The sequence below is a fragment of the Mustela putorius genome, unplaced genomic scaffold, assembly GCF_011764305.1.
Source record: "Mustela putorius furo isolate JIRA1106 unplaced genomic scaffold, ASM1176430v1.1 tig00537335_pilon_pilon_pilon, whole genome shotgun sequence".
Taxonomy (NCBI): domain Eukaryota; kingdom Metazoa; phylum Chordata; class Mammalia; order Carnivora; family Mustelidae; genus Mustela; species Mustela putorius.
Window position 1 is genome coordinate 1,904,353 of NW_025422457.1, and position 24,381 is coordinate 1,928,733.

General features: G+C 46.5%; 1 protein-coding gene across 8 annotated transcripts in view; it reads left to right on the forward strand.

The window, feature by feature from the left end:
- CACNA1E (calcium voltage-gated channel subunit alpha1 E) overlaps positions 1 to 24,381 on the forward strand; it is a 507,516-nt gene that overhangs the window by 334,615 nt on the left and 148,520 nt on the right. For all 8 annotated transcript variants that reach the window (XM_045074304.1, XM_045074298.1, XM_045074302.1 and 5 more), the window contains one exon: positions 22,395 to 22,498. In XM_045074304.1, coding sequence (XP_044930239.1) covers positions 22,395 to 22,498 — 104 coding nt within the window. The remainder of the gene's footprint in view (positions 1 to 22,394; positions 22,499 to 24,381) is intronic.

A 24,381-nucleotide genomic window follows, 5' to 3' on the forward strand; every position in this document is an offset into this window, starting at 1 on the left:
AAATCACCAAGAAGCTAGAAGAGGTAAAGAAGTGCTGAAGTGGGCTGGTCTGCATCCCTCAGACAACTGGCCAATGTCAATAACCCTTGACCTTTGCACTCTAGGTGAAAAGCTCAGCTGTCCCACTATAAAGCTCTGATCATTGGGGGTGCCCCAGGAAGCTTTTCTTTTCTTAGATTCTTTAGCAACCCTCAGGAATGGGAACACTTTCAGGGAAAACATGAGACTAAGGAAGTAAATATCCACAGTAGTTACAAAGAGGAAGCAGGGCCTCTATTTTTGAAGGACTCTGTGCAGCCAAATAAGTTTCTTCTATTAAAACTTGGAAACCCTTTCTCCTAGGAGTTCATTGCCAGACGTCTTTGTAGTCTCCTAGTCAATTTAAAAATATGTCGCTTCTGGAAGTTGGGAGCTTGAAGTGAATGCTATCACATGAATCATTTTTTTTTTTAAATCATAGAAAAGTCTTTTAGGTGGGGTGTTGATGTCAAGATTAACTCAGAGAAAATTGACTGAAGTGAGGGCTAAACGATAGTGATCACTGCAAAACTCATTAAGAGTCTGAAAAACGGATAGTTAGACTTCATCCTTGACCAAAAACCATTTATCCCAGAGTTAAACATGGTAGCTGGAGAACGACCGTTCAGCAACGCTCAAGCGTAGGAGGCCTTTCTTATGAACCAAGCATGTTCTTGACATTTACTGTGTCAATCAGCTTTTTGTAAATGGAATCTTTTTTTTTTTTCCCATTAACTTACCCTGTAATTTCAGCAATGTTTAACATTCTTCCCTGATTGATCTTGAGTTGACACATAACTGCGAACATTCGGCTTGGAATTCAGCGCTTCTTTCTTGATTTCTTGCTCTTTTCCTTTGCTTGCTTTCTTTTGACAGCTACGTAAGGAGCAAATAGTGTGCCAGGTGCAGTTCTAGGTGTTGGGAATATAAAGATGCATGGCAGGTAAATAGTTACCAAATGATAGGTAACGCAATGCTGGGGAATGCAGGGAGGCCCATGATAGCACAGAGTCCCTCTATCTAGGGAGGTGAGGCACCCGTAGGTGTTTGACCTGAATGCTAAAGGAGATGAAGATAGGAGGAAGAGCTTGCTTGGGTGTTGCACACCCAGATGACTGGGATCAAAGGCCTGGTTGGGATCAACTGGCTGGAAGGACTTTGGTATTGAATAGTTTCAGTCCTGGGACAAGCATTCAGCTGTGGGTGGTTTTTGCTTAGCCTTCTACATGGAGTAAATATCAGTCAAAATTTGTTTCCAATCTTCGTTTCTCTAATAGTTGGAAGGAGATAGTGTACTGTTATTTTCTCCTAACTTTTCTGTCCAGTGCACTTGTGGAGTTTCTGCAGTATGCATTGTCTTACTTCAATCTGTAAATTCAACCTATAATACCAAAATCTTTGTATTTGTGAAGTAGAACAGCCCCAAATAAAATTGAGAGGGAAAAGGATAGGAATCTCTTAATTTCCAGTAGGAAGACAAATTTTGAACTTGCAACTTAAAGAAATGATTATATAGAAATTCTAATTTTTTCTTTTTTTTTTTTTTTTTAAAGGTTTTTTATTTATTTATTTGACAGAGAGAGATCACAAGTAGATGGAGAGGCAGGCAGAGAGAGAGAGGAGGAAGCAGGCTCCCTGCTGAGCAGAGAGCCCGATGTGGGACTCGATCCCAGGACCCTGAGATCATGACCTGAGCCGAAGGCAGCGGCTTAACCCACTGAGCCACCCAGGCGCCCGTGAAATTCTAATTTTTTCAATGGCAGAGGACATCCACCATAAGTAATGTCAAGATATTTGATGGACTAAGAAAAATGACACATAAAACAAGCTTCTTTTTTTTTTAAAGATCTGTTTATTTATTTTTAAAGATTTTATTTATTTATTTGACAGAGAGAGAGAGAGAGAGGAGGAAGCAGGCTTCCCACTAAGCAGAGAGTCCGATGTAGGGCTTGATCCCAGAACCCTGAGACCATGACCTGAGCTGAAGGCAGAGGCTTTAACCCACTGAGCCACCCAGGCACCCCAGATCTGTTTATTTTAGAGAGAGATTGTGTGTATGAGTGCAGGAGTGGGGGAAGGGGCAGAGAGAGAGAATCCTCAAGCAGATTCCCCATTGAGCACAGAGCCTGACCTGGAGCTCAGTCCCATGCCGCATCAGATCATGACCTCAGCTGAAACCAAGAGTTGGATGCTCAACTGATTAAGCCACTCAGGTGTCCCAAACCTGCTTCTAATATAACTGAGATAGAAAGAGCCTCTACAAATTCATAAGAAAAAGACAAAAAACAAAGCATATGAATAAGCAATTCAAAGAAAAGCAAACGTGTATGATAATAAACACCTGAAAAGATGCTAATTTCAGAAAAATGAAAATTAAAAAGGTTTTTTTTTTTTTTTTTTTGGTCCAATGGCCAACATTTAAGGGTCATAACATCCAGTACCTGTGAGCATGTGGAGGAAAAGGCATTCATGAATGTCTGGTGGATTTGGTGGTGGCTTCCAGTATTACTACAACCTTTGGGAGAAGTAATACTGAATATAAGTATTCCCTTTGACTCTGTAAGCCCATTGTTGAGACATCCACCTGGCGAAATAAAAAGGCTGCTTGATAAGGACATGATATGTAAGGGAGAGTATTTCAGCCTTCTTTAAAAGTACAAACCAAAAGCAAACAAACACCAGTAGTGAGATCAATGCTGCTATGATTCTGTGAATGTGCATGCCTCTGTGTGTGTGTGTGTGTGTGTGTGTGTGTTTGTGTGTGTGTGTGTATTTCAGTGAAATTGATCTGTGTGTTTGTCCTGGAGGGAAACTCCTACTGTGTTTTAAATAAGAAAAGCAAGCTACAGAGTAATGTGTATAGTATATGGTCCCATAAAAAAAATAGTGAAACATTTTATGTTCATTTGAATGTGCATGGATGCAGGTAGGTGGGGGAAGTACCCACATCAGACTGGAAACACTTGTGTAAACACAGCAGGATGAGGATGGAGGTGAGGGGAAGCTAAACCTTTCCTTTACACATTTTTGTTGTGTTTGACTCTCAGTTGTTCCTCATTCACATTGCTTTTGCAATTTAAAACGTCACAGGTAGAACTGAAATAAGTACATGAAAATTGAGAACTGATTAGGACACTGTTGTTGCTACTCTTGTCCAAGCCAGCGAGAAAACAATTACACAATGCCAAGGAAGGTGAGCTCTCTGCCTCACCATCCCATAGAACAAAAGCCTGTAATCGACACTACCCGCTCTTGCTTTTAGGTCCTAATATGTATTCATTCATCCATTCATCTGTTTCTTACTTCAGCTATAATTTATTTTATTTGTGAAACATTTATTGATTTATTTGAGAGGGGGTGCAGGAGCAGAGGGAGGGGGAGAAAGAGTCTTAAGACCCCCCACTGAGCTCGGAGCCTTATGCGGGGCTTGATCTCATGACCCTGAGATCACAGCCTGAGCCGAAACCAAGAAGTGGACGCTTAAGCCCTGCACCACCCAGATGCCCCTCTTTTTAATTTTTACTTTATTATTATTATTTTTTTTAAGATTTATTTATTAGAGAGAGAGTGTTGGGGAGAGGAGCAGAGGGAGAGTCTTAAAGCCGACTCCCCGCCGAGTGCAGAGCCAGGTTAGTTATAAATTTTAATAAACATGTAAAAAAATAAAGTGTGTTTAATAAACAAGTTTGACAGATAAACAAATGAATATGCATGTGTATCTAGGTTTCTCTCTATATATCGATAGGTAGGTGGGCAGGAAGATTGTCTCCTATGTGCTTGGCTTCCCACGTGTACTGGCTTTGAGCCCTGCACACCTCGCCGGTGGTAGTGTTGAATGTTTCTCACTCTGACCTAATTCTTTCCAGGCCAGAGGCCAGCACCTGCTGGAATTGCCCTCAGGGAGCTGGAAGGCCTGACTAGAAGGAGCTTGGTTTTTGTCACCCTTGGCTGGGCGTTGCTCCTTGGAGTTCTGCTCTCCAAGAACAAACCCACTGAGCCTGGCTCTGCATAATAGAGGCGTTTTCCCAGGCTTGGTGCCCATGGGGGCGGGTGCCTGCCAGGTGCACAGCCCTCGGTTAATTAGGGGATGATGGCGGTCCCCGCAGCCCTGCTGTGCGCTCATGAATCTGGGCTGACCCGGGAGGCCTCGGACCACGAAGGGACTTCTCTGCAAGGAGTTTGAATATTTCAGGTTTCAGGATGACTTTTCTTTTGGGAAAGCTTTATAGGACTGCTGAGGCCCTCAGCACCTATCTAGCCGTCTCTGAATGTCTTTTTTGGGGTATATCCTTTCTTGTGCCTTCAATCATTGCACTTTCCATTTTCCCTGGTTGGAATTTAGGCGGCCTGAGGTCAAGAATTTTCTCTAAGCATTCGCTCCCTCCAGTACAGTGCTTTGGGCATAGTTGGTGCTCAGTAAGTGGACAGCTGCCCGAAGTGCTGTGGCTTCTGGGGCGTGCACGGGCCTGTATTCCCAGAGGCAGGGGCCTGCTGGAAGAGGCTAGGTGAGGATGGTGGACACGATGGGCCTTTCCGCCCAGGAACTTCTGCCAGGCCGTCAGCTGCATGATACCCCTCAGAGGGAAGGGAACCCTGGGGCAGGTGAGAAGAGGGAGAGGCTGGGCCCTTGGCTTCAAGGGACCACATCCAAAACTCACCTGTTGAAATGCCCACTTTACTCCCACTCATGGAAAGCTGAGAGAGTTGAGGAACCCCCCCCCCCCCCCCCCATTTGCCCACTTTTTCTGATTCGTGGTAGCCTGGCTGGACCCCCAGGGGAGACACCTGGCCCATACAGCCTTTCCCAGGTCCCCCTGTCTGACTCCACAAGCCCAGGGAGATATTGTGTGTGTGTGTGTGTGTGTGTGTGTGTGTATGTGTTCAGCTCAGGTTTCATGTGTCGATAAGAATACTGTAGAGTGGATCTCAAGGCCCCACTAAAACTCAGTATCTCGGGGGACCTCAGAGTCTGTGCACGAAGCAGGAGACGCATCCAAGTAACCTCAATTCTGCCTGGGAGTCCTGAGGGAGAGTTCACCCTAGTGTGGCACCAGAGACTTGAGACTGAACCAGAGTCACCTCGGACTGCGGATGCAGTATCAGCAGCGACCCATTCTCCACGGGACATCTTTCCTCCGCCTCTCCCAGCTCGTAGCCAAGGGGGGATGGCACTGAAGGATGGCAACAGGGGTGAGCTAACCTCTTTCCTGGCACCGAAGGAACAGGGTGTGTGCATCTTCCCTTTTATACCTACATTCTAGGGGAGCTAGGTATAGAGGAGAGAGATAGTGTAACCCAAGAATGCAGATTTGGGAAGAAGGGAGCTCCCTTCTCTTTCAAGCGTTGCTGGCGGCTTTCTGTGTCCCCTCAGTAGGAGTTTCGGTGGAGCGAGAATTCTGCTGGGATCCACTGTCCTCCAAGGAGTATGTCTTCTCCCTACAGGGATGCTGGTCAGGAACACCTGTCTTTACAGATATGGCCAGATATATACAGACATATCATGATGGACTGCACTGTTCCACGATAGGGATTATCATCTCCATTATACAGACTGAGAAATTGAGGCACTGAGAGTTTAAATGATTTGCTTATTGTCACACAACCAGAAAGAGGTGAGACCAGTGTTTTCTCATTGTCTTGTAGTGTCTCACAGAAGTAACCTGCCCAGTGAAGACATCCAGTTCTGGCTGGAATAGACATCGCAGCCCTTGGACAACGTGTGGGCCCCCAGTTCTCTCCCTTCTCCCTTCCTGTAGAAGAATCATGTGCTTGGTTGTGGACGTGTGCGCATGGCTTTTGAAGTGAGGCAGACATGGGTTTGAATCCTGGCTCTGTTTTACGACTTGTCTGAGTTCAGTTTGGTCCTCCATAAAAGGGGGGTCATAACGACCACTTTGTTGGGTCATGATGAGGATTAAAGGAAATCCGATCAGAGAACTCTCTCTGCACATTCTTCCCCACCCTCCCTGCCCCCCAGAAAGGGTTCAAGGCTGCACCAGGACTTTCAGAGGGCACATTCTGTGAACATAGCAGTGGCTTACTGATTTCTCTTTTTCCGCATCTGCTTTCTTTCTCACACAGAAAGTGACACTACGTCTTACATGCAGTTTGCTCAGAATTCGAACGCTAGCTTGTTAGTCTCATCATAACAACGTTCTTCTTGGAAACAAACCTAGCAACAGCAATTATTTCTTACTTTTAGTGTCTAATTGGCTGTAAACTCCCTTTTACTAAGTTATTTCCATCTAATGTATGGAGCGTTGTGCGTTTGGCTTATCTCAATGTCCGCTTCATGCAGCCCCTATCTTGCCTTATTAGGGAAGACAGTTTGATGTGTGCTTGCCTTGGGGGTTCCCTGGAAGCTCTAGCCATTCCCAGCAAAGGACTGGTAACAGTCTTGTGAGCCTTCTGGTCCTTGTTATTCCTTGGTTCTCCCACCAGAGTCTCTGGCCTTCAGTCTTCTTGTGAGTTCTGCTGGTATGCCCCTTCCCCATTTGATCTCCTCTCCTGGCCTCTGGACTAATCCTTCCCTACTCTCTTAGCCCTGCTTCATTGCCCTCCTCTGCTTCCAACCCTGAAGCTAGGTCGGCTCCCTCCCTCTCCGCTTAAGTCCCTCTTCTTTTCTCACAGCATCCCAAAGGGCAGCCAGGCCATCCACCCAAGCCAGACTGTGTTAGGCTGTGAGCCTACAGCAAACCCAAGTGCCTCTACCTTGCTCTGTCTTCTGCCCTTGCCAAATAGCTTTTGCAGGAGCCTAGCAGGGGGCCAGAGCCAATGTGGGGTGCCTTTTCCTTAAGCTTTCCCCTCACTAGGTCCTTCCAACTCAAACTTGGAACCTTCTGCAGGACTCAGGCCTCAGCCTAGGTGTGTCCAATGCCAGGCCGTTGGCAGGAGAGTGGGGGAGAGATGCTGTACCTGTTGCTATGGTAGCGCCCGGCTGAGACCATGAACCCATATCATTCCCCAGAGATTTCAAGGTGAATCAGTCTCTCCTCACCCACGCCCTTTCTCCTCCCTCCCCGTCTCCCCCCACATTCTTCTGTCATCTTTCCTCCTCCCCCACTCAACCTCAGGCTTCTTCTTCCTCCGATCTCTCTTCTTTTTGCTCCTGGATACATCTGCATAGCAACTGAGGCTACACACAGCAGACACTTTTTTCCCCCCAATGAGTGTTTCTCAAACTTTAGCAGGCATCCCCTAACGAGCTTGTTAGAACACAGTTGCTGAATGTTAAGCTTCGTCGCCAGAGTTCTGATCGGAAGGTCCTTGTTGGGATGTGAGAATGTACATTTCCAATAAGGCCCCCCAAAATGCTGGCGCTATGTGGAGCCCTTTGAGAACCACTGTTCTAGACTATGTTTTCCCATGCTGAGCTAGTTATGGCTGTAGTATTCCATCATGTTTTGATTCTAGATGATTGAATTAGCTCATTCATCCATTTATACACCATGTTTATTGAGCACATACCTATTCAGGGAACCATGGCCGTTATTCTCTACACAAAGAAACACAAGACCTTGTCCTCCAGTTCACAGATTTGTACAGGGGACAGACAAGTAAATAATTATTATATGGTGTGATAAGTATTATAATAACCTGCAAATAATGACAAAGGTTTAGAAGTAGGCACTAATCTCCTTGCACAGGGAAGTAAAATATTTAGATGAGATGAATACAAATTGATTCATTCACATAAAGTGATTCATTCTTTCTTTCGCTCTTTTCCAAGGGTTAAGGGTAGCTGAGATTAACCTATTTAAATAGCATTTAAATAGCATCTAATGTTTGTGGAGCATTTACTCTGTTTTAGTTACTGTATCAAATGCTGAATGTATTGTGGAAACTTCTGGGGTCAGACTGATTGCTGTAGCCTGGTCACTTCCTCTCTGTGCAGCCTCAGGTTATTCAACCTCTCCGTGCCTCAGTTTCCTCATCAGAGAAAAAAGCTATCATACTAGTATCTGTGTCAAAACATTCTTGAGGAAATTTAAGGTGCCAGTGTGGGTAAAATGAGCATAGTAATTTCTCCAATAAAAAGTTGGCTCTTATTATCCATATTTTTCAACCTCATGCTGAGCATCAGACAGTCTGCCGAGAGAAATGTATACCCCCCAGATTAAATAAATCACCAGGATTTAGCCAAGGGAATGATTTGTGGGTAGGTCTGAGCATAGGGATTGCAAGGTCTCCCAGCAAGCCTGGAAGGCCCCTGGGGCACCAGCCAGGGAAAGCAGCCCCAGCAGGGTAGTCAGGGATGGGGCATAAGAAGGGCCTTGAAAGATGGCCAGGATTTTGACCAAAGTGCCTGCCTTCCTTCCTCCCTTTCTGAGATGATGAATTGTCAGGATTGAGCCTGAAAAGCATTCCCAGCAGAGAGAACATCTCTACCCCACAAAGTTTAAGAGGGAAGAGCCCTCAGACCGAGGTCTAGAGTTTCCGACTTAGCTTTGCCAGTGAGAGGGCTGGGTTACCTTTAAGAGCTGCTTTATTCCCCCATCACCTCGCCCATCACCTCAGGCCCAAATGTCCTGTATCTAGTGCTATCAGCGTTAAGTGGGTGTTTCCTAGCAATGCCCTCCGAAGAGGCTGTGTTTTCTCTTGCTTCCCCCAAGGCGCAGGCTTCTCCCCTCTTAGATACCCTATCCAGCCCTGAGGGATGAGGTTCTCTGTACTTATTCTGAGATAAGGGGTGTCCCCCTAATCTTTGGGGTCCTCCAGGGAGGGACTGTGGTCTACATTCATGCTGAGTGTCCATTCTGAATTTTCCTCTACCTTTCTCAGAGCCAAGTTTGCAGCTGAAACTGTAGCTGGATGGGAAGGCAGAATCTTAGCCATTTTCTTTTAATCCTTTCCTGAGTTCATCAGAAATAAGAGTGATACAGCCTCTCTTCTTGCAGAGACGATTAGAGGATGAAGTCTTCCCTGGAAGAGACACCTGGGAAGGGCTTATTAAGTGATAATTCGATGGGGTTTATCAGGGATTATCTACTAACCCTGCCCTCTTAGTAATGAAAGAGACTTCTAGGCATTTCGTGAACTCCTTGAGAAATTTTTTTTTCCTCACCTTTTCTTGTCTCCCTTCTGCTTGTCTTGGATTTAATCAGAGCCAGGCATTCAGCTTATTAACTTATTCCTTTATTTATTCATTCAATGAACACTTGCTGAGCACCTGCTGAGAGCTAATTTGGGTTCTAGGACAGATGCCTAAACATATAAGACTTGTTCCTTGTTCTTAAGGGATATCAAGGGGCACCTGGGTGGCTCAGTGGGTTAAAGCCTCTGCCATCGGCTCAGATCAGGATCCCAGGGTCCTGGGATCTAGCCCTGCAACAGTCTCTCTGCTCAGCAGGGAGCCTGCTTCCCTTCCTCTCTCTGCCTGCCTCTCTGCCTACTTGTGATCTCTGTCAAATAAATAAATAAAATCTTTTAAAAATAAATCTTAAGGGATGTCAAGCCTTGCAGGGGAGAATGACATGTAAGGAAGCACTGATTACTGCACAAAGTTCAGTTGTATGACCGCATTAAGACCTCTCATTGCTGATGAGAGCGAATGACTCTGGGAAGGTTTCCCTGGCATGGGTAACACTTAACCAGGGTATGTGCAGAGGCTTTCCAGGTGAAAGAGTGGAGAGGGATTTCTAGGTACTGGAGAGAGCATGAACAAAAGCCTAGAGATAGGAAAGAGCATGAAATCTGAGGGAATTGCAAGAAGCGGGGTCTGGTCATTGACCTGGTCAAGGGAGAGGCAGCAGCTGTGAGGTGAGCTGGAGAGGTGAAGCTGGAATCAGGCCTTGGAGGGGATTTGGCAGGGCAGCCATCAGAGGTTTTTAAGCAGAGTAGAGATGGTGAGATAGATTGGTAGGAAAGAACAGCTTTCCCCTGTTCTGAAGACTGAGGACAACTGTGTGGCTGGGAGTCCCTTGTCCCACTTTACAAGGTCACCCTCCTAGCCAGGGAACTAGCTGGGACAGTGTTTCCACCTAATCAAATGTCCATGGCTGGAAAGAAACCCCTGAGTTAAGGAGATCACATCAAAGGCGTTCAAACAATGTAACATTTGGATGAGATTAAGATGTGCACTTGGTTAGAAACGATTTCCTCTGCTGGCACTGCTGTTGTAAATGCCTTCCTTCATAACTCCGTTCTCAGGTATGTTCCAGGTTACAACAATATGGTTATTTTTATCCCCCACCCCCAATAGAAGAAGCAGCACAATGTAATATTTTGAGAAGAGGCCAAAGGAGGGTTTGTATATTGGTTCTGTGATTGACTGTGGGAGCTTCAGCAAGTCCCCTTAGCCTTTCTAAGTTTGGATTTTGTTGCTTTTGTACTTCCATGAACTTAAAATTGGACCTGTCTTGCACATGGTTGTGAAGATGACAGTTAATGTGCATTATGTACTGGCTCAGTATTCAGCAGAGAGTAAGTGCTTAACAAGTAGATTCTTTGTCCTCCTCAGTTACATTGAGGAGTCTCAGGATAGAAGTCACAGGAAAATATTCAAGTAAAGATGTTTTAATCAGGTCCTCTTCATAATTCCAGAAATAGGTCTCACTGGGTCCAGGCTGGAGTTTCATTCAATAGCTTATATACATTCTTCCATTAGGCACCTATCACCATTAATCCTAGCACGTTCATAGTACAAAGAAAGTTCTGCAGAGAATGGTAAAAGCAAAAAGTGATTGTTTCCAGTGACTCCTTGACTGGGAAAACAATGAACATTATTGTTCATCATCTGTGTTCTGTTCCAACATTGTTATACCCCTAAACCAACAGAAATGGTCCATTGCCATGAATTTTGTGCGTCTTTGGGGAAAGGGCAAGAAGAAGAAGAAGAATTTCTAGGAGTGGACTGAACCAGACAGTAGAAAATCAAGAGATGAGAAAAGAGAAGGGAGTGGTAGACTCGGAGCCCGGAAAGGAGAGTCCGTTAGCGAGAGGAGAGACAAAGCGAGGAATATGGTCTGAGTGGGAAGGGCTCTCACATCTGTCGTCTGATGTAGGCACCTACTCAAGTGAGCAATTCCCTCCTCAGTGTCCCTAACAGATGGTAATCTTGCACAGTTATTCCCATTTTTTTTTTCACATCATGGCACACATAGAAAATAATATTTGTATAACACTGGGGTAAGTGGATGAGGCTGCTTACGGGTGGAGGTGACCAGCTTGGGGCTTCTGACAGGTGAGAAGAGCAACAACCTTGAGTGCTCCTAGAACCCAGTGTGCTTCGAGACAGCACCAGAGAGGGAGGCTTCACCCACGTGTTCTCAGGACGGGACCCCAGGGGATGCACAGCCACACAGGACTAGGTTTTTCATTATCACCACCAGTGAAAATTTATTGAGCATGTTTTCTAGAGAGATGTCTTGGATTCTGAAGATGCAAAGACTTGAAAGCCGTAGTTGTTTGTTTTCATGCTGTTCTTACTAGGAAGTCAGAGTGCTTCCTGTAGCCACAAAATAAATGAAACTGGCCCGCAGCTTCTTCAGGGAGCCAGCTGGGCTTACCAGCCTTGCATAGTGTGTGACACATGAATCATTAATTAAAATAAGGATATTCAGTGATAAATTAATTCACCTGCTCAGAAGGCATTGCGGCGGGAAGAATGAAAGTGAAGAAAAATGTTTATTGGAAACCTTTTTTCTTGAGTGTCTCTTCTAACATGGTGTGCTAAATATTTGTTAGCTAGGTGGACATTCTATATGTCAACAAAGGTGCCATTTTATGGACAATGGATTTATTTCCAGAGAAGGAAACTCCTAGAGGCCTGTGAAACAGAAGAATGCTAATGGTGGTATAGTCGCCCATCAGTCAACGACTTTATTGAGAATCTGTTGTTTAAGGAGGAGAAGAGAAAGAATCTAGGTGTTAGCAGAGTGAATGGAGAAACAAAAGATGTATTCTGTTTTTGAGAAACATTTAACCCTAATGGGAAGGTAGGACCAAAATGTGAAAGAGGCAGAATATATATAAAACAGCCCTGTAAATAAGTACAAATCAGAACTCAAGTGCAGCACTGAATGTTCTCTTTTCTATGGTAGGTATTTCTACTCATGACTTAGGCTTCGTTAAGACACCAAAGGCTCTTGAGGACTGTTTTCCATTCTTATTCATCTTGTGCGGATCCCACACTCAAAGGTGTTGAATGAATCTGCTACGATGGGGGAATTCTGGAGTGCAATACAGTGATGTGCTCAGGGGAAGCCTTATAGAGGCTGAGCAGTGTTTTCAACTGTGAGAAACTCACAGTTTGGCAGGGGGAGGGGACCGGAGAGGGAGCAAGGAAGAGCTCAGAGGCAGTGAGCAAATCCAGACACACTGAGGCCGCCACTCAGGGTCCTGCGGGACCTTCTCCTCCTGGTTTTGCCTTCCTAACTCCTGCCCAGAACAGCCCTTTGTGTCCTCCTCATTGCTGCCCATTTCTTTCTCCTTGGACTGTCTTCCTCCATGGACTGGCCCGTCTGAATCCTCCTCCTACTTTGGGTAGAAGGTACAGGTACCTTCCTGTAGAAGGTACAGGAAGCCTTCTATGACCCTTCTAAGCTCACTTCTTTCTTCACGAAATCCGTTAAGAGTAATCACAGGTCTGAGCCCTGGGCTCTTCACGTTCGGAGGAAGTGAGATACAGCATCAAAAGAGTCTTCAACCTGATGTAGCTTCCACGTGAGATCCTGAGGCTGGACTAATTATATACAAAAGAATTAGAGGGAACTGGCCCATGGAGATGGAGTTTTAGCACTGAACTGAGTGGTGTAGAAGTGCTGTGCAGAGTGAACTGGGGGCCCTAAGTCCCGCCTCCCAGTTCTGCTCCTCCACCCAGCAGGTGGGATGTCTTCCAGCAGTCACCTGGCTTGTGATCCTCAGTTCTTCACCTGCGAAATGAGGGGTTTGTGCAAGATGCTAGGATTCCTTATCAGCACAGTCTTTCTGGAATACAATGGACCCTCCACAAATCTCCCCCTGTGTACAGAGTCTGTCAAGCCTCATGTTCCTGTTGTCCCTGAGCCTCAAAGGAATAGTCTTCTGAGACTCTCTCCTTTATTTTTTTTTAATATATATTTTATTTATTTGAGGGAGACCAAGAGACAGAGACTAAGAGTGGGGAGAAGGGCAGAGGGAGAGGGAGAAACAGGCTCCCTGCTGAGCAAGGAGCCCAGTATGTGGCTTGATTCCAGGTCCCTGGGATCTTGACCTGAGCCAAGGGCAGATGCTTAACCGACAGAGCCGCCGAGGAGCCCTGGGACTCTCTCCTCTTTAGTTCTATGGTTCCTGAATTTCTTGAAAAAGTACATCGAGTCTCTCATCAGCAAGCTCTGTAGAAGGGGTGAAGGGGTGATGTGTTTTAGCTAACCATCATGGGATGCATCCTCTTTTTTTTTTTTTTTAAAGATTTTATTTATTTATTTGACAGAGAGAAATTACAAGTACACTGAGAGGCAGGCAGAGAGAGAGAGAAGGAAGCAGGCTCCCTGCTGAGCAGAGAGCCCGATGCGGGACTCGATCCCAGGACCCTGAGATCATGACCTGAGCCGAAGGCAGCGGCTTAACCCACTGAGCCACCCAGGCGCCCCGGGATGCATCCTCTTTAATTTCCTCTTTCAGTTGTGGACTTTGGCCAGCCTGCACGCGAAGCTGTCAGAACAACACACTCACCTCTTCCCAGAGCAAAGCAGCGTCGCAGCCTGGATGGCTTTAGCAGAGGGTCAGCTGCCTCTGTCCTGGCTCTTCAGAGGCTCTGAGAATGTCTGCCTGCCTAGTAGCATCTTGGGTTGCAGGGAAGGAGGACTTCTCTCCTTGTCTCTGCCTCTGCCTCCCTCTTTTTTCCCCATTAGTCTTTGTTTTCTCTCATTATTAAAAACAAAAGGTTACTGCAGGACGAGTTTCCAAGTATAGGAAAGAATAAAAAAACTAGAGATTTAAAAATCTTTAATTTCTACCCCTCCCATTATCATCACTATTAACATTTTTCACCACTTTGACTAAAATAAAAATACATAAAATAAAAAAATAAAAGTATTTAGACTAAAATAGGATTTTCTGTTAAAATGTGTTCATGACCCTGACCTATTTAAATAAATGGTTCAATTTGGGGAAAATTTAAAACCTCTTATAGAAATTTTCAAACCTATGCATGACTAGAGAGGAGAGAACATGTAATCCAACCGCAGCTTCGGCAGATAAACCTTCTTTAAATGACCGGTTCTCTCCGCAGTGGGCTCTGGGGCCAGAGCTCAGAGAGGGAGTGGACAGGATAAACATCACATAGCAGTGATGTTGGAATTATTAGGACGTAACCAAAGAGGTTTTAAGGATGGCAGGGTCCTGAGCCGTATGGGCTTCAAGGCCCTGTGTATATGGACACACAGAGTCATGGCTGCCTTCCTGCTTAGACGTGGCACCACTGACTGTCTCTGTTCGGTGGTATTTACGGTAGTTCTCTTCCCACGTGTGCAGATGGACTTCTATTGGCCTGTCTGTGCCACGGGCCCCCGTGGCCAGGACGGCGCAGTACTTGGCCTGTGATGCTGAGCCGGGCTCCTGGGCACACGGGTCCTGACCCTGTCTCATCGGCATCCTGCTGCTGCCTGGGAGCTAGGCAGGGTGGGGGGTGCTGGTGCTGCTTTTTCCTGGCTGGTTCTGCCGTCTTCCCACCGGCAAGAGAAGGGGAGGGATGGGGCGTGAAATGTCCAGTGGGAAGTGACTCCGTGGGGGGTGTTTGCATCCGGACTCAGGTGCTGCTGCACCCTCTCGGTGGTGGGAGAAAGGGCCGCTGGCCATCCAGTCTGGGGGCTTGGAACAGCCAGAATGTGTGCCGAGTCTTGGGTATCAGCCCCGGGCCCCTGGCAAAGCCAGATGCTGCCTGTGGGGCGTGTTTGTGTGGGGAGACTCGCAGTGTTGGTTAAATATGCTCAGGGAGCTGAGACGTAATAAAATACTTTGCCTTCAGGACTGACAGGCTTAGCCTTCTTGCGGGGGGTGGGGGGTGGGGTGCAGGTTTGGTGTTTTACTGGGAGCTCTCTGGCCTCACTCTTCCCACCTGCTCCTCCACACTTCTTTCTGGCCTGGGGGGTGGGGGTGGGAAGACAACTCTTACCTTCTGGCTGCCAGGTTCCAGTGCTGGCTTTGTTCTCCCCCAGAATGTGGTAATGGTATGGACAGGATTGTTTTTAAAGATCTGGAAGTAAAGGAGATATGGAGAGTCAAACGTCCTAAAGCACGTGACCATTTATTGTTTTACGCTGTGACTCCGGGTCACTTTGCTGATTTGGGCCTCAGCCTCCTTTTCCACCAAAAGATGGGTTGGATCGAACCTTCTCAAATTCTTCCAAGTCCAGGGATGGAATTCCTGGTATGCAGGAAACCAGGCTGGGTAATCCATATACACTTTTACTTGTCCACAACGCTGTACCTTATGTCCTTTTCCTAAAATGTGAGCATGGTCAGAAGGGTATACATGGTTCTGCCCCTAGAAACCGCCAACTCTGTGACTCAGGGGTGCCCCTAGAAACCGCCAACTCTGTGACTCTGACTTTGTAAGGCTGGTCAAAACCCTGATGAGAAAGGGATATAATGCCTTAAGTCAGATTCCCTGTGAACAGACATTGTGACAGATTCCTGTGGCCATGATTTATTGAGGGACTGCTTTCCAGGGAAAACTGTAAGGATATGAGGGAAGCTGGATAGGCTAGGGGGAAAAATATTAGAGATGTGGTTCTAAAAGTTTTAACCTCAGTCTGATCCCACAGGCAGCTCCAGAATGGGATTTGCAACTCAGAGGTGGTCCCCCGCCACCGCCCCTCCCTGCCCGCCTGGGGAAAATGGGCTGGATCACAGATCCCTTCCATCAGATAATTATTGCCTCTTGGACACCCGCCCTCCAAGGGCAGACGTAAACTTTTGGGTGAGGCAGGTCTCTCTGCCAGGGCCAGGCTTCTGAGAAGGGCCCACATGTGGGCCCGTAGCAGCCAGCACACATGATTAATGGGGCATGGGTGCACCGGCAGGTAGAGGCCGCCTGATGGAGGAAGGCGGGGTGAGGGGAACAATACAGGATTTTCCCCATCAGGGCTGGTGAGAGCCAGATAGGGAGCAGGGGAAGAGGCCCGGTGGGAGAGGGTTATTCTGAATGTAAATCTAGAGCACTTCTCGGTCCTGGGCAAAGAGGGACTGTGGATGGCTTGGCATCTGCAGGGAGAAGCTCAGATGTGACTTTCCAACTAGGCTGACGTAACTGATGATTGCGGAAGAAGTCAGGGTAATGGTACATTTGAAGAGAGGGAGCTGGTGCCTTGGACAGAGCTGGAGGGAAGCACCGGGCTTACCTGGGGGCTGCTGGCACAGTTACGTACACTGGGAAGAAAAGCCATCGAGAGGTCCCCTCACAATTCATAGATGTTTCAGTGGGACGCCTACACAGGGTGGTGGGAGTTCGTTCTGACAGGGCATCCCCAGTCTCCTTTCTCTTCCCCTGTGTCCCCCGCTGTATAGCATTCCTTCATCTTCACTTTTTTCTCCCTTTTGTTTCCCCTTCATAATGAACCTGTTCTCTGCTTTTCTGGCCTCTGCTGTCTCAGCCAAGGTCGTGTCATAGATGGTCATGTGACTCTTTTCTCCGAAGGATTCAGTGCATCCTTTCCTGACCCCCTGGACCAGATCAGATGCCCCTGTGCATCCCTGCCCGGTGTGGCGCCTTCATGCCCACAGCTCAAGGGCACGTGTGTGTACTGATCTATTTAATGCAGGTCCCTGTTATCCCGGGCTTCACCAGGGCCAGGACCTGTGGCTGTTTTGCTCATTGTTTATTCCTAGCACTTAGGAGACTGTCACAAAGTACGTGATCCACAAATTTGTGGAACACAATGTGGCCCTTCGGCTCTGTGGTGTGAACTCCAAGTCCCTTGGGGTGGTAGAGGAGCCTTGGGGCTGGGATGAAGCAGAGGCAAAGGGAGGCTGTCAGCCGGGGGGAGCTGTCTGGTGCGCTGCCCTAGGGAGGGCGGTACTTGGTAGAGTCGGCTTTTGCTTCTGTCCCTTTTCCTTCACCATGCTTGCCCTCCCTGAGCTTCCTCTTACTGGGGTGGTCACCGGAGGGCTTGGGGGGATGCTTTTGCTGAGATGAATAGTCCAGTCCTTTGTGCAGCCTCAGGAGCTGGTTCCACCCATGTCTTGACTTGAGATCAGTTGGTGATTTCAAAGAACTCTCCTTGGGACAGAGCCTCTCAGCCTGTGGTTTTCAACTAGAAGCTTGTTTTTACTCCTCAGGACACTTGGCAATTCCAGAAACACCTTTCCTTGTTACCGCTGGTGGGGTGCTTCTGGCATTTAGTGGGTAGAAGCCAGGGATCCTGCAAATGAACCCTGCGGGACAGAACTATCCGGAGTTACCCCATGACCAAGAATCATCCAGCCCAAGATTCTGGCAGTGTCCAGGCAGAGAAACCCAACCGTAGGCAGCTCAGGCTTGCCAGCGGATGCTGTCTCCAGACTGGGAAGCAGCCGTGTCCCACAGATCCTCTTTTTTCCTGAAAGGGCCCGAGAATCCACATCCCCCTTATCTCCAGTTCCGGCTCATTTAGACTCCTTCGTCCAATTTGCTCTGTGAAAGGCGGGTACATAGAAGAGGCCTTTCAGCATTTCTTCCAGAGCCCCGTGGAACCTTGATAGAGACCTGCTTCCAAGAGGGAGGGCCTAGCTCTGCATCTCCAGCTTCAGTCCAGGAGAACCACGGGAACCCCCACTTCATCTCGCTGCCTCCATGCTCCTGTTTCTTTTCAATCCTGTTCCTCCCACCACGCCTTCTACCATTTCCCCCAGGCCTCCAGAGATTAATGCGATAATTGCCAAGTGTGCCTGTTTACGCAGCGAGTGGGTGTGCTCCCCAGCCCCAATCCGGCAGGTTCCCAAAGGAACACATCTCACCGTGTCAGGACTGGAACCCGCTGAGCACTCCTTGTGCAGGTGGGCGGCCACCCCCGACTGCTTTCTCTGTCTGTCATTACCCCACCGTGCGCACGTGTGCGCGTGTGTGTGTCACTCAGGGAGTCAGCAGGTGAGAAAGACAGACGGCAGCCAGCCTGCCGGTGGGTCGAGGGGCTGGGCTGGGTGGAGAATCCGCGCCCTCACTGAGAGGACATTGCCCTGAAGAAAAACACTCTTCTGTAATGGCTGCCAAAGAGTAGGTGTTGCATGAATGGTGGGGAATGAAGATCCTTCCCTGAAGGGAGGAGACTCGTTTAGCCTCAGCTGCTTCGCGGCAGCCGGCGAGGCAGGGGAGCTTCCACTGTGAGACTCTTGGGCCGGAAGCCATGGAACATGTTCAGAAATCTGCAGGTCTCTTTCCCCAGTGTCTTGCTCAGAGTACTCAGCATGGCTGCCTCCAGAAGAAGGCATAGCAGCCTTCTCTCCTGAGGGAAGAGTCGCTAGGGAAAGTAGAGTGTGAGGATGCCACAGGTGGGGAGCTTGTCAGAGTCCCAGAAGCAGATGGGTGTGGAGAATGGAGCAGAGCACAAGGCCCTCTCACCTCAGCGGCCTTCCTCCCTTCCCCCTCCCGCTATGACAGGGACACATGGCCTCTTGAGAGAAAACAGTCCCAACTCGGAGGTCGCACTGGCCACTTTCTCCTTGGCCTTCCTGACTCCCACCTCACGGGACTTCAGGACACTTGTTCACTCCAGAGTCTTTGGTTACTTTCTTCCTTTTGAATCTCAAAAGACACTTGAGTCTTTTGTCTCTCCTACACCGGACAGTTTTAAGGTTTTCATAATGATGAATCAGAAAGGAGATTGAAGTTCTAATTAGCATCAGAAAGAATCTTGCCATTTTGGAGGAGGGAAACCTGAAGCCCTTAGCCCCCTTCCTGCTGAGTTATGTCCCCGTGTCCAGCTGGATTTGTCCTTGATCCACTGACAGGCTGTGAGCTGAGGGGGAGTCCTCCTGGTGGGGAAAGGTGGGAGGGAGTAACCAGGAGGAAGCCTGAGGGTGGGGAGAAAGGTGTAGAGAGGGTGCGGCAAGTCTATTAAAAGGTTTGTGAATAATCTTGGGGAGCTGTCAAGCTGGCTTCTCCAGAAGAATCTTTACACCATCAGTCATCTGTAATAACTCTCCAGGGTACCACACCGCTGGCCCTAATGTCCTCCTAGCTTTTCTTTTTCTTTTTCTCTTCCCCTTTCTCTCCTTTTCCTCATCAAACAGAGCCTGGTGCCATTGTGGGGGACAGTTTTTCTTAAAAAAAATTCAGACAAAGCTTGAGGGGAATATCAGAATGAACAATTCTGGGGGGTACATTTTAAGCAGGAGAATGTTCTTATTCAAATTGTGGTCGTGTATTGGTTAGTTGACAAATACTTCATGTGCTGAACCCTTTACTAGGAACCATGTATAGAAATGGACAGTTCAGGCTTTTGCCTTAAGGTGGGTTAAACCTAAAACCAGAGCGTTCTCAACACATGGATAAAGAAACACTGTCTGTCATTGTTTTTTTCTGTCAGAATTGAGAAGTGTTTTCCAGACGTTAGGCCCATGAGGAGAGTCCTTTTATCCCTGCATTTCACAGGCTGTATTTCCTCATATTTTAAAAGATTTCCTTCACAAAAGGGGGTTTCATAATCCAGGAAGTAAATGAAATGATATTAAAGTTAATAATGGAACTAGGAGGAGTCAAGATGGCGGAGAAGTAAAGTTAATAATGTTTCAAGCTAAGGGGAAAATAGAATCTGTTGTGTTTCCCAAGTTTCTTTGGTTACAGAAGCTCATTTCTCACAGAACACATTCACACGGATGACTAGCAATGAGGAGAATGCGACTTGGGAAACGCTCTTCACTCCATAACATCTTGGGCAAATCATCCCCCTACTGAAATTGCTTCTCGCCATCTTCAGACTGTAGCTCAGTCACTCCTGGGACCAAAGGTGCCTTAACAGCATGTTTCATGATTGCCATGGCCGGTATCAGACATACTGGCAGCTCAGCTCTGATCCGGGTACAGGGAGTGGACGTGGTCCTTGCTGCCAAAGCATGCTGGGGGACGGGGGACACTGGCTAAGCCATCTAGTGGATGAAACTTGTTGGTCTGGTGCACTGCTGGTGAGCCATCCAAGCTAACCAGTCTTTACAAAATGTTGCATTTGTAATCATGAATGAAGACAGAGCTATTTATACAAAGGTCATGTAATCCATCCTTCAGCTTATAGGAAGGACCGTGACTAAACTGTCTCAGAAAAAACAGCTTCCTCTGTTCATTAAAATCTCTTGTGGCTGGCCCTCAGCATCTAGCTCTTCTACATCTTTCTGATCATCAGGAGCAGTTTTCTCTGAGGTCGGGTCCACATCTTCCCTGCTTGCATTTAACTGACCAGACCCGGTTGAACTGAAGAGTTAGATCTTACACACACAGAAATCGGCAGACCCCGCCTTTGCCCCACCGTTCAGCAGGTGTTTGTTTTTAAGTTATATTCTGCTTCATTTGCAGTCATCTGTCTCTGAACAGTGTGGGGGCAAGACGAAAGACACAAGTTTGGTGAAAGAGGTTGCTTTAAAAGTCATTTTTTTTTTAAACATCTGTTTTTACTTATCTGACAATGTATTTTGCCATTTTTGAGGGATTATTTTGCTGGAATAGAATCTTGATAGACAAATATTTTCTTTCAACACTTTGAACATATCATCCTATTGCCTTTTTTTTTTCTTAAGATTTTTATTTGTTTATTTGACAGACAGAGATCACAAGTAGGCAGAGAGGCAGGCAGAGAGAGAGGAGAAAGCAGGCTCCCTGCTGAGCAGAGAGCCTGATGCAGGGCTCGATCCCAGGACCTTGAGATCATGGCTTGAACCGAAGGCAGAGACTTTAACCCAATGAGCCACCGAGGTGCCCCTTAAAAGTCATTTTTAATGGAAAAATCTACTATGTGGTGACAGCTTCCAGGATCAGTGGGAAGCTATAATCTGCGGATATTTGAATGGGAGGCAGAAAGAAAATTAGACAATTTTTAAAAAAAGATTTCATTTATTTTTTTGAGAGAGAGAGCATGAGAGGGGAAAAGGTCAGAGGGAGAAGTAGACTGCCTGTGGAGCCAGGAGCCTGATGCGGGACTCGATTCTGGGACTCCAGGATCATGACCTGAGCCAAAGGCAGTTGCTCAACCAACTGAGCCACAGAGGTGCCCCGAAAACTAGATAATTTTGATAGAAAAGATAGAATGCCCTAGAAGTCCACAGAAAGTGTGAGAACAATGAGTCAATATATGTTTGCAAAGTTGAGTAGCGAGAGGGAGAAAAAGGTAAATCACACGGACAAAGAAACACTTTGCCTTAGAAATTCTGAGTTCAGATCTTAATTTTACTAATTTAGCCTGTGAATCTTAGGCATGGCATTTGACTTCGATGGCTTTGTTTCTCCAGTGAACTGAGAATAAAAAGCTTTTAACTGTTTCAAATGGGTATTAAGGTTTGCATGTGAGGGGCCTGTGGGGGTGGGGGGGATTTCAAAGCCCTGTGTATGTAAAATGCAATTCAAGGAGACTATTTAGAAAGACTTGGAGTTGATATTGTAGGGAAAGAGAGTCAAGGTGAGGTTTAGTTGAGAGGCTCAAGTGTTAGAGAAGAGTTTTCAAAATGTTCCCAAATTGTTTCTAGTTCCTAATAAGACATTGTTCCAAGAGTTGCTGCCTCGGCTAAGCCATGTGGTATAGTCCTCGCTCAACCCCCCACCATCCAAGGGTCTTGTATCTCACTTATAGTATGAAAGTCCAGAATATGAATTTCCAAGCACTTTGACTTTACTGAGGGATTGCTCTTTAGAATTATTCCTTGTTCTGTCCAGAGCCTTGTTGGGGCCAAGCCTGAGCCAGCTCTGTACTATTGGACTCTGATAGAAGAAAGCAAGCCAGAGCTGAGGGTAAAGGGCTGAGCGGGAAATGGCTGACACTGATGTCCCCCCAAGCAGCCCCGTCAGGGCTTTCGCCAGTCTCTAGGGACTAGACTGATGGCCATAGCTTGCCTCTGACTTTTTGACAGTTTGTCTAACGTAGACTGCAAAAGCTTGGAACCGACATCACTAAACACTATAAAACCTGTAATTTGTTTCCATGACCTTGGAAAGTACTGGACCTCACTGGATTTAGTCATCTCAGCTGTTAAGTGAGGGATGATTGGATGATTCCTACTCAGGATATCGCACAAGGCTCATGCAGGGTTATTGACTCTGTACATGATGGAATAGGAGTTAACCCACAGTAACACCAAGCTGGGAATGAAGCAGGCCGTGTTCATTGTATTGACCTGTGCTTGTTATATCGCCATATATGTGAGGCTTCAGGAAGGGAGGCCTTCTCCTGGCAGATGGTTTTGGTAAAATATTAAGGAACGATTTTTCTTTCTTTCAGACCAATGATGCCTTAGGAGCCACCTGGAACTGGCTGTACTTCATCCCCCTCATCATCATTGGATCCTTCTTTGTTCTCAACCTAGTTCTGGGAGTGCTCTCCGGGTAAGCCAGACTCTCTCCTCTTCACTTCTTTCCAACTGTAAACTAATGCTCCTGACCTCCGACCGAGTCATTCATTGAACATTCATTTGGAAGACATTTACTGAGCAGCCCGTGTACCAGCCCGTGTACCGGACACGGTAGATGTGGTAGTGAACATTGCTCTCATCGTGTTTATTTTTCTTAGGCGTTAAAAAAATATTTAAACCACATACAATATTGAACATGATATCTAGTGAGGGTTCACGTGTCCATCCGTCCTTTCACTCAGCTGTCATAGACCTTCTTTGTCAGTCACTGTGCTGGTTGTGAGGGTTATAAAGTGGAGTAAGATGCAATCTTTACCCTCAAAGAGTATTGTTCTGCCATTTATTGAATGTTGAATCCCATATTTGTAGCTCGGGTTAGCGTACCTCAGTCAGCGAGTATGCAATGTACAGTGCATGGTGAGCATTGCCAAGAGCACACAAAGTCTTGGGCATGATTCCTTCCTTAAAAAAACTGTACGTTGTGGGACACCAGAGTGCCTTAGTCAGTTAAGTGTCTGACTCTTGATTTCAGCTGGGGTCATGATCTTAGGGTCACAGGATTTAGCTTTCCATCAGGCTCTGGCTCAGCATGGAGTTGCTTGGGATTCTCTCTCTCTCTCCCCCCTCTGCCGCCTCCCCCACCTCTCTCTCAAATAAATAAATAAATAAATAAAATCTTTAAAAAAAAAGAAATTTGTATTTTGTAGACAGGACAACACACTTGAAAGAGTGAGAGAATACAAAATCTTTTACTTACTAATGTAAGCTGTAAATCATTTGGAAGGAACAAATCTATTTATTCTGAAGTTATCAGGAATGGCTTCATAAAGGACTGGCCTTTTGCTTGGAAGTACAAGATGTAATAGGATAAAACAAAATATATCTGAGTGAACATTCCAGGAAGGAGAGCACCAAACCACAAGCAAAAACGAAGAAATGGGACTTATCTTACAGTGGGAAAAGATTGTAATGCAACCTAACTTACCTAGGCTGAAACTTTACTTTGGGAAATGAAAACTATAAAATAGGGCTATATCAGGGGTTGATTTTAGAGGGTTTACATTTCTCTAAGCAAAACTGGACTTAATTTCTTCTCTGAGAGGCATAAGTTCTTCGAGCGGAAGTTAGATGGTGGTACTTCTGTTTCAACATAGTGGACTGAACCAAGTTTGTCATGCATTGTAACTCTACAAACACAGGAAAAAATTTTTAAGAAGGGCATAGTGGTAAGACAGGAGAGGAAATGACAAAAATGAGAGATGTCAACAAAAGTTTTGAAGGTGGAGAGTAAATGGTAACTGATCTAGTGATGGGAAAACTGAGGTTTAATGCCCTTTAGTGAGGAACGCCAATAAAAAGCCAAAATGATTGTCCTCTAGAACCTTCCACAGTCCTGGAGAGGCTCCAGGTATGTCTGAGAGATGAATGGGTGGCACTAAAAATAAGAGGATTGGTCAAAAGCCCTTGTAAGGAATACTTTGATGCCTTCTGACCAACACCCTAAATCTCTACCCCCAAACACTTCTAACCAGTTTCTGCCCCGCCCAACAACCCACCCCAGCCAGAGTCAGAAGACTTCCTGTCTCTTTGGAGGCTGAATCAGAAATTTGCAATGGCAACATCAGGTGTTTCTGAGGGTAGGGGTGATATGTTTGTAGTGAATTCCGCAAACTGAACATCATGCTTCCAGCCCACATTTACCATTGACTCATGGAGGTATATCGAACTGGTAAGGGTTAGTAGGATTCCCCTGTGGGGAAACTGTACATCTTAAGAGAAGAATCTAAGTACACTGATATCTGAGGATGGCCAAAGAAATGGCTCCCACCCATCACCCTCAGTGAGGCTCCTATTTGT